Here is an 11,116-nt window from a genome sequence, read left to right as displayed (position 1 = left end):
AGTACCAGTAGTTGACTCTAAAGTGTCTGGCTCATTGCTTGCAATATGTTAGAGACTTATGCATATTTTCCCACTTTATCTAAGAAGATATGCTCCTTCCTTTAATCTGTCAAAGGTAAACTAGGCTTGAACATGTGCTTCTTTTGCAATAATGACTTAAGAAATGTTATTTAAACCAAAAAGGACAATGGACAGATTTAAACAGAAAAGGACAATGGGGACAGTTGAAAGAACATGTAATCAAATTACTGTATACATATATAACATAAATACTAATAACTGTGACTTACATTATAAAAGGAAAGAGAAAGCAGTGTGTTTTGGCATGTGAAATCTGTGAATTAAATGATTTCTCAGTTTTATTCTGCCCTGAAATTATAAGATATTATTGTTCATGGAGAAAAGGAAAAAGTCTTACTCTTTTTCCACCCTCCTCCTCTTTCTAGAATATTAATCTAAGATTCTAAAATGTTGTTTGGACCACATTTATAAATCATGGTGGGGGAGGAAAAAATATTTTTAAAAAATTCATGCTTCCAAGTCAGACACTCCTTTATCTTCATCTGACCCATTCTGAGGAAGCCAATGATATATATTTAAAAATCAGCGCATGGAGCACCAGATAAGTTATCAGCACAAAGTCAAGTCTTTCCATTTGTGTCAAGGTCAATCTCTGGTGTTGAAAGCAACGGTGTCAGTCTCGCATTAACGGTAAGAAAAAATCAGTCAGTTGCAGCATCCTAATTTTTCTCGAAACTACTAGAGAACCGAGGTCACAAGGCGACCAAGCAAAACTCTGAATTCCAAAGGCAAAAAAAAAGTCTTCAAGGAAAAAGAGAACACACGAACTGTCTCACCTAGGAGAAAGAGATGGTGATGATGTAAGTGTGTAAGAAGAAATCAGCTAACATTTTAATGGATGACCTTTCCGTGCCTAGTGACGTCACCCACAGTAGCCAACACCAGACCTGGGCCACTTCAAGGAATCTCCAGTTGGCTATAGCAACATTCAAACTGTTACAAAGTATATTTTACACCATTAGGCACTGTAATATAGTGAGGAGATTTTCAAATGCAATAACTTTCTGATAGACATTGTCCTAATCTAATCTTTCTCATTTTCTCTTCTTTTAAAGATCTGTTTTAAATCCAGCAGTGAATCCTTTCTAAATCTGTCATCTCAGCTAGGGTGGCTCAAATATGGAAAACTCTGCCAAGAGAGGTAACTACTTTGCTTGCTTCTCAGCCTAAAAAACATGTGCCCTATACTGAAAATTCAAAAAGTCATCACGGTGGATTATAATTAATTTCCATTTCAACTGTTAGAAGTTGACCTCCTGAAATTAATTTCCATTTCAACTGTTAGAAGTTGACCTCCTGAAATAGGAAAGTCTACCTATATACAATGAAGGCTGTGGGCCCAAAGTTTGATATTTTACATTTGTCAAATCAGTGCCTCTTTAAATCACTGCAGCCACTGACTCTACATATCTACATAATGGCACAGCACTTGAAAGGTGACGTTTGTTTTGTTCGCGCTTTCAGTCATATTAGACTGAAGCAGACACCGCTTCATCGATGGTAAGATCACGGCTGTTATCTATGATAGCAAAACTAAATCACTTTATCAGAAAATGATTAGCACAAACTATTGAGAACCACGTGTGATGAATTTTACACACACACATTTTGAGTTAACAATCAATCGATTTATCACTTTCTAGCTGGGGATCCCTTCAGTAGGTTACCTGAAGCTTCCAAGATTCAGTTCTCTCGTCTGCAACACCTGGATGGTAGGATTTAAGTCTTAGGATTGTTTTAAGTACTGAAAAGCTACTACACAATTGCATCCAGCCTAACAAGTAGGACAGGATATTAGTGACCAAGAAAGGTAAGTGAGGCCTGCATTAATGTCCCTTGTCGTCCCCAACACATAGACGCAAAAACTGTGTCTCTGAATAGTTATATTATTTGTTTAAGGAACCACAGCTGGAAAATGATGAAATCAGGCTTAAAATATGTTTGGATTTAATTTTTTTTCATTTCTGTGAAATGTCGCTTAAATCCATAATTTTGTCTATGTATATTATCTGAATCATAAATATTTCTGGTTAAATTTTTCTCAGACCAAGAGTAATAAACCCAGGCAAAACAGAAGATATCAAATAAATATAACTGAAAAATGTTCTCTGAACTCGCAGGTTATAAGAAAACTGAAAATCATCCAGGTCAATCTCAACTTTGAATATGCAACTCATCCTCTTATTAGGGAAATTAATGGTTAATTTATTTCATTAATTAATAATTAAATTAATGGTGGCTTCTCAAAATAAATCAGTTTCCATATCTTATATGCAATTATTGATCTAAATTGCAGAACCAAATATACTTGAAAATGTTGATGTGCCAATCAGAGCAAAAATTTTCTTACAGCGAAAATAAAAAACAAAACCTTCAAAATGTCAAAGCACTTACTGCAGCTTGCCGATGAGTGTTGGACAGTATCCCATGAATCTTCACTTTGTCCTTTTCCATTTGGTCTATGTTCACCCACAGATCACGGCTGGCAGAATCAGATGGACCATATATTCGAGATGTATAGTAATTATGATCTGTGTCTTCCTGTAATAATAGAGAATAATGCACATCAAGAACAGAGGGCATAGACGAACCTTGAGTGAAGTTAAGTCAGAGAAAGACAAGTACTGTATGTTCTCATATGTAGGATCTAAAAAAGCTGAACTCATGGAAACAGAATAGAACGGTGGTTACCAGGGGCTGGGGTTTTGGGGATATGGGAAGACGTTGGTCAAAGGGAACAACCTTCTAGTTATCAAATAAATAAGTTCTGGGGATCTCCTATCCAGCATGGTCATGATAGTTAATACTGTATTATAAACTGGAAAGTTGCTGAGAGAGTAGATCTTAAATGTTCTCCTCACGAAGAAGAAATGGGTAATTATGTGATGCAATGGGGGTGTTAGCTAAGGCTATGGTGGTAATCATTTTGCAATATATAATTGTATCAAATCAACATGTTGTACACTTTAAACTTACACTATGCTACATGTCAATTATATCTCAATAGAGCTGGAAAAAAAAGAACCATTTAAGTCTCTATATACCAACTTATGTAATTTACAGAGTTATATAGACAGAGTTCCATTAAAAGGAAAAAACAAAACAAAACAAAACAAAAAAACAGCCAGCCCTCAAAAGAAAAGAATTCTTAAAATACAAACAAAAAACGATGCTGTGAAATTAGAAATGTCAGTATTCTTCAAAGTAGTCAAAGGAGTTAAGTAATCTCTAAGTGAATTAGATTTTTAAAAATATTAAATTAATAAGCCTCTTTAGAAAAAACTGTTAAATAAACAAAGCTTAGAGGAAAAGGTACACTCTGTGTACAATAGTCTTTGTGCTGCAGAAATGTTAGCAATCACTAATTGCTGCCCAAACAAAAAATGTCACTTTTGGAACCATTTACTGAAAACCTGAACTATAATTACTATTGAGTGGCAACAAATTCAAATTTCTCTTCTTTAAAACTAGGGCTATATTAGGGCCTGTTTTCAGTTAATGGTCCTAGAACTAGAGATAATACTCTAAAATTTGGGTTATTAAATTCTACTTTTATTTTGTTCTCATTGATATCACCATGGTGCCTGTCACAGAACCTTTAGTTTTCAAGTTCCTCACTCACTGAAGAGATTTAAATGTTTTAAGAGACATTTTTTTTTTGCTTGGTAACACCCAGAAAAATCATATGATTCTTGACTAATTCAAATTGCAATTAATTTTTTTTACCATGAAATGTAATTGTGCTTATCAATTTGAAGAGTCTGCTAGGTAGAATAAATTTAAAACTTTCGGGTTCTGTAAGAACAATGTTTAGTGAATAGAGGGTCTATGATATGAATAATAGAGTTTGGAATGTAAATTTTTTTTTTCTAATGAATCTATTATTTAAGTGGTAATTAAGTAAAAACCAATTATTCTTGAAATCCCATCAAAACAAGAATCCCACATACCTTTTCACAAGTCATCAAGTTAAATATATATATAAAACTGACTACATAAAAGAAAGAAATATTCTAAATAGATTTTGCCGCATGACTAAAAGAAAAAATATGACCCTGAATGTTAATCTTGAGAACAGTGATTAAATGTTAATGACAAGATTAAAAAAAAAAAAAAAAGTACCCTAGGTAAAACTCCAATTAAACTCTGGGTATCACATACAAATTGTATGTACACCCATGATGAAAGATAAGAAAGTTCTGCAGAGAAAGGAGGAAAAAAGGAGATGAAAAGAAAGAAGCAGGAATAATATTCCACGCAGCCCAAGAGACATTTGATTTCCTAGAGGTTTCTAGACTCCTTTCCAGAAGATTAAAACACTGATGCGTGGGCTCTGGAAGGGTAAGAAGCAATGTGGCTGTGTCTCCAACACGTATTCAACTCCTCCCTGTTGTCCGGTGCTTCACAACTGGAGGCTTCCGAGGCGGGTACCTTCCTTGACATTGGCACAAGCCATTCTACACGTCATTCCAATGGCCACAAGGGCAAGTGGGCATCATGAGCACACGCCTGAGAAAGGTGAGTGAGACATCCAGGAGTTTAGGTTGCGAGGAGATGATTTCCCGTATTTTTATTACTGAGATGTGTAGGTGTGAGACTTGGAATTACTGTCACTACATAGATGCCATGAGGAAACTCTGCCTAAGAGAAACAAGCAAGGATGTAATTACAGTCACCACAGAGCAAAGACAGATCCTTGATCAGGTACATCTCAGTGTGACTTACTCCTGGAATAAATCAGTCTCTTTTAATGTCACAACACCTATAGTTGGGTAATTGTCAATAAAAGAACTGTAACTGACAAACGAAAGAGACTTAATTTAAGTAACACTGAATAAGGTCACTGTATCCATAGATTTGTAAATTTGACATCTCCTGTTCAATCCTGGTATTGGAGTTAATCACACAGCAGGAATGGAAACTTGGATCTAACCTGCCGGAAATCATCAAGTCTGAATAACAAATGGTAATGATTCATTTAATTTTTCAATGAATCATATAAAAGGGTGGTTTTGAAGGAAACTGTCAATGAGTTCAAGTAAAAAATTTTAATTTTTCCCTATTCCTAGAAATATTATAAAGAGTTTAGCAACACTAAGGTCAGAGGTATAATTTACAGGTGAATTATGTAACAGGTTCTATGATGCTGCCACATTTCCATATAATTACCAGATAGATATTCTCTTTAAAATTGCAAACTTTCACTACAGAGTTCAACATAATTATTACAATCGACATATCTAAAATGACTTTGGTGTTTACTTTTATCCCTAAGTCTCTAACTAATCAAGACATAGTCTTGAAGTTAATATAGAGTAAGAATATCATTATGCTTAAATGATGGATTATCTACAAAAATATATGTTTGCCTAATTACAATCGATATGGCTATGTGAAAACACACCTTCATTTTGACTAAAATCAGAGTCGTCCCAAACAATATCACATCTTTGAAAATATTGAAAACCTAAAGACTAGAGCCTGGTGTTTGATTTCTCCAACTCGTGCTTGCCAATTGTCGTGGCAACTTTTATTCAAAGAGGAAGACACTTTATTGTTTACCAAGGAATTCAGAGGCACAGGTTGTTGAATTCCAGGGAGAGGTGTTTGGCTCAGTTATTCAGAAAGTCATAAAATAGCTATCTCAAAAATGTGACATTTTGGCACTATTAAATTATTGAAATCGCATCTTGTATTTTCTAGGAGTAATGGTACTTAAGAGTTGTCAAAAGTCACTTCAGGCACAAAGATTTTCCTTTTCTTCTCAAAAGCAAACTATTTCTAACACTGTACAAAATAAAATAAAACACTACTGTGATATGTCTAGTTGCCAGTTTTTTAGGAAACCAACTGTTACTGAAAGGAGATGGCACAGTAGGTAGCTATAAATCCAAAAATTCATCTCCTCAAACATGCCTAGAAATATGTAGCTGTGAACAAACAGAGGACATACACCAAAAACACAGGGAAAAAGTCATTTTAACTGTAGTCTAACCAGTTTGCAATATGCAGTTTATGCAATTCCTAACCCAAATGTTGTCTTCTCTTCTATCATGGCTGTTGATTTTATGATGGATAATTTTTATGAATGCCTCATATTGCCATATGCAGGAATAGCATCTGAACTCTAAATTCATTTCATTGTGAACTGAAGTTCTTAGGTAAAGTTATTTAGCATTGAATCAACTGATTACCTCTCAAAGATAGTTTCATAATAAATGAAAAAATATTATAATTTTAAAGGTTCCTTCCAGCTGTTAATATATACCCCAAATATTACATTCTTATACAAATCATTTCACAAGGACTATATAGTGCATTTAAAGATAATGCTATTTTAAAGTATTACTTGTGTACATTAAACTCCTTACAAACAAAGAGTTAAAAAACAGTTCTCTATGATATAAAAAATCATGTTAATCCAAGAAACCAACGGACACAATAAAATAAAAAAAGAGAGAGAAAAAGAGTGAACCGGTGGCACTCAGGAAAAAATTACAGAGATTAATTCATAAATAGTAACAAGAGAACAAATATGATGAAATTACTAGTCAGGTCACAGAAAACAGTCTTGAGAAATGTACACAGGATGACATATAAAAGAAAGATGAAATAAATGTCTAAGACAGATAATTATATAAATTATAGAGAAAATGAGTATATATATGTAGTTGGCATAGAAAAGTATTTTTAAAATGTTAGAACAGTTTTTCTGAGATCGAGACTAATCCGTATGCCATGTTTGAGAAAATTTACAATAGAATTTTGAGTATTAAGAAATTTCCCAGTGAGATTTCTCACAGATTAAAAAAAGAAGTCTTATAGTATCTAAAAAGACAAAACGAGTTATCTATAAGGAGGTTAAAACCTTGGACGGTCCAATATTTCTCCATAATATCCAGTAGAAAGAAACAATGTGTACAGCAAACTGAAAGAAAAAAGTTGGTCCAACAAAGTTGTAACTTAGGTATGAAGACAAGAAACAGATTTCTGATACATACAAATACAGAGGGAATATACCACAAAGAGACTTTCTTAAAAGAGGTGAATCCAACGTGGTCCCAGGAACGGAGAAGCTGTAGTAAGCTTTAGATGGTGAGATCTGACTCCACGGAAATTATGTTCAGAGAAATGGACCATTTTAGTTATTATGGTGATAAATCAGAGTGAAAATGATATCAACCATGAAAATTAATTAATAGTCTAAGTTGAGAATCATACTTCATAACATGCAATCGATAAATAAATCTGAATATAGAAATGTAGTGTTAAACAATATGCAACAACCCAAATTTTCAACTTTAAATAAGAGAACCTTTTGAGGCAAAAGTTTGAAACTAGTGGCCTGCAGATGGCATACATGTCACCAAACGCCAGTAGATACAAAGTTGAATTCATTATTTTCCTCAAATATAGTACTCAAAGTGTGTCCCAATTTTATGAAATTACATCCATCTAAATATAAATCTATATATTTATCTACTCTGTTATCTAGCTCTTTATACTCTCTGATTTGATAGATCGATTGATTGATCAAAGATATTTACCATATACTGATTGGTTATTCCTAGGTGATGGGATTTGGAGGAATTATTTTTATCCCTCATTTGTATTCTTTTTTATAATATATATTATATATAACCACTTTGTGTTTCTTCACATAAAGCATTGAAAAATATGTGAAAATGCTTAAAAGTATCAGTTGTTGATTCTTGGAATCAAACCACTAACATATATCAGAAGACTCAAAGCCACAAAATGTTATATACAGTTAATACAGAGTTTCGATAACAAATACTTTCAAAAGTCTTTAAAGACTCCTTGTCATATTGTAAATCAGATACTTGTACCCAACACAGAGTTTCAATGTCAATAACTTAAAATTGCTCTGTGAAATAGCTGATATATAAATTTCCATTAAATCTTTTTTTTAATACTAACTCTGATGACCTGATTAATATAGAGTGCAATCTTTTCCACTACTACTGCAAATGAAATCGCATTAACAGAAACATATGAAAATATCCACTTCTACTAAATTTCGAGCAAGAGATTAGAGTTTGAATCTTTATAAAATACGATTTTGTTGTAAGCATTTTATTGAAGCATCACCACATCATCTTTGTTCGCTCATTTATATAGAAATCATTCATCTCATGTGTATAAGATACAGCACATTTTTAGGGAGAAACACTTTAATAGAATGTATGGGATCTTAGCAATGGCTACGAGTCTAGTTCTAAGAGAGACTTTTAATGGTCACTCAGGTTTTCCTTTTAGTTGTTATCTCAGTATAATCTTCTGGCATAGTTTTAAGACATGTTTTCTAGTCTCTCAAAAAGAAGCAGTGTGCTAGAGGCATAGCTACATTCTGACAAAGTCGTGGGTAAAGGCGGGGAAGGGCTGGTGAGAAGGGAAAATGGTGTGATCTCAGACATTAAATTTGCAGACAGGTGACCTCATCTCCAGTTCTCACAGGCTTGGTCACTAATAAGTTCTGTCACTTTGAGAAGTCCGTTATGCATTGAATTCATGACAGTGACTGCAAGTGTGAATGAACTTCCTCGTACACGCAGTTCTTCTGCCAGAGGTACAATCACAGAGAAAGGCCTCCTGGACCTGCAGGAGCAGCTCAGCAGAGCGAGTGGTGGTTCTCAGACGTGGAGCAGACTACACGCAAAGAGATGTGGGAACCGCATTCTACCCCCCTTCCCAACTACATTAGAAGAAGGTGACCTGGAGGGAATGTGGTGTGGGCAGATATTTAGGTTATATAAGTGTTTCTATGAATAAAAAAGTGACTGATAGTATTTAGCTTTCTTTCACTGGGTTTCCAATAAATCACATTAGACCAATGTGTTTAAACAATCAAAAAGTCTATAAACAGAATATAAAGGATTACTAAATTAGCTCCACACAATTTCAGCACCACAGAAACAATTACATACTTCCTTCAAGTGGCCTTTAGTATATGCCAGCAAGTACTATAGAAATACTCTCTCAGACACTAAGAACAATTACACGGAATATAATTGAGTTTATCAGAAGATTTAAAATCGATTTCTCTATCCCTCGTTGATTATATCAGACCATTCTCATTATGCTCACCTTTTACACATACCTTCACTATTTCTCTAAAGATTTTTATATACTTGATCTAACTGCAGATTGTCTATCCCTTTATATCTTGTCTATGACTCTTTATAGGTATGATTTATTTTATTAATTCTTCACAAGTTTAATTAAGTGACCTCCAAGAACGTAAGATTAGGGGTGTGTGTGTGTGTGTGTGTGTGTGTGTGTGTGTGTGTTAGAGAGAGAGAGAGAGAGAGAGAGAGAAAGGAGAGAAGGAGGGAAGGAGGGAGGAAGGGAAGGAGACAGAGGGAGGGAGAGAATTTATTGTGAGGTCAGATTACTGTGTAACACAAAATTTGGGATTCCAGCAATATTTCCATTATAAAACAGTTTCCATTTTTCCAGTAACGATCTCTCTCACCGAAGCAATCATCTCTCGTGCTATGCAGAGAGGTAAACTATATGGCCAAGGAAACACAACATAACTTATTTGTGATCTTTCAAAATAACAAAATCAAGGCTCTGCAGTTCAACTGCGTGACTGCCTAGATCTCCAGGCACTGTGAGACGTGTTTATGTTGATTCATTTATTAAATGAAGCAGAACCTATTTGCTAGTATACGTTTATCTGCTTCTGGTAGAAACCTTTAACCTATGTAAGAATGAACCTGGGAGATCATCCCCAGGCTGAGTGGTGAGAAAGAAGAGGCCAGAGAGAAAGTCTGGGGTAGTCTTGAGTGAATCATTAACATCTCAGTTTATCTTCTATAAATACAGAAGAGTGACCCCCAAACAGTGACCACTGAAGAGGCACGTTGCCAACTTAGAAGGGATCTTCAGAGGCTCCAAAACCTGACAAAAATGTGTGATTGAAAAGTTTTAAAATGCGTATGAGCTTTCTATTAAAACACAAAATTAGCATTAAAATATGTAGCTTAAAGAAGATTTGCATTGAAGTACAGTTTCCGCCTCTAGATAAGGCCACTGTAAGTTCTCATACTCTGTATGAGAAGGAATTGAATTAGGTTGTCTCTTAAGTTGCCTTTCAACTACGGTTCTGACATTCCAAAGCCCTAAGCCAAACAGAAAGCAATTACTAGGCGTGGGTCAGAAGACCCTCTGCTTTGTTTAAGTGATGGTCACCAACAGAAAAAAAAGTGTACAGTTTGAAGAGCCAGTACAGGTAGCTAGTTATAGCACCTGTAGGGTACAGTACTGCTTTAACAGGTACTTAATTATCCTCATTGATAAATTGTAGATTGGCCCCAAGATCAGGGGCATATTCACAGACTTGTTGCAGGGGGTTTAAGAATCCTGAGACCATCGTGCAAAGTACATAAATCACAAGTCTTGCATATGTGTGCACTACTTTTCAAATGCACAATATATTGTGATGGGTAAATGTGGAATCATTCTAATGTCATTGAATTTTAGTGTCATTGAAATTCTTGGTATGGTGTTTTTTTCCAATCAGCTGGAAAGAAACAACAATTGTGTGGAAGTCCTCAAAATGCCCTGACAACCAAAAAAAAAAGACCACCATAATTTAAAAGGATGGATATTTCTGTTCTAGATTTAGCATCCAAAATGGGGCCGGGGGCCAAAGCTTGGATACTATATACATAATATCTTAGCTCAGGCTGCCATAACAAAATACCATAGACTGGGGAGCTTAATCAACAAACATTTAGTTCTCACAGTTCTGGAGGCTGAGAAGTCCAAGGTCAAGGTTCTGGCTGATTTAGTTTTAGTGAGAGCTCTCTTCTTGGCTTGTAGATGGCCATCTTCTTGCTGTGTCCTTACATGGTGGAGACAGAAAGTTCTCCGGTGTCCTCCCCCTCCTCTCATAAGTACACTAATCCTATTGGATTAGGGTTCCACCCTTATGACCTCAATTAACCTTAATTACTTCCTAAATGTCCTATCTTCATATATAGTCACATGGGTGTTAGGGCTTCAA

General features: G+C 34.9%; 1 protein-coding gene across 4 annotated transcripts in view; it reads right to left on the bottom strand.

The window, feature by feature from the left end:
- The window catches only part of PLXDC2 (plexin domain containing 2), a 387,427-nt gene that overhangs the window by 185,066 nt on the left and 191,245 nt on the right, over positions 1 to 11,116 (bottom strand). For all 4 annotated transcript variants that reach the window (XM_023533119.1, XM_023533120.1, XM_023533121.1 and 1 more), the window contains exon 3: positions 2,476 to 2,622. In XM_023533119.1, coding sequence (XP_023388887.1) covers positions 2,476 to 2,622 — 147 coding nt within the window. The remainder of the gene's footprint in view (positions 1 to 2,475; positions 2,623 to 11,116) is intronic.

The sequence above is a fragment of the Pteropus vampyrus genome, unplaced genomic scaffold (genome assembly GCF_000151845.1).
Source record: "Pteropus vampyrus isolate Shadow unplaced genomic scaffold, Pvam_2.0 Scaffold96, whole genome shotgun sequence".
NCBI lineage: Eukaryota > Metazoa > Chordata > Mammalia > Chiroptera > Pteropodidae > Pteropus > Pteropus vampyrus.
Note: the sequence above shows the minus strand (reverse complement) of the source record. Positions and strands in the feature narration are given on the sequence as shown.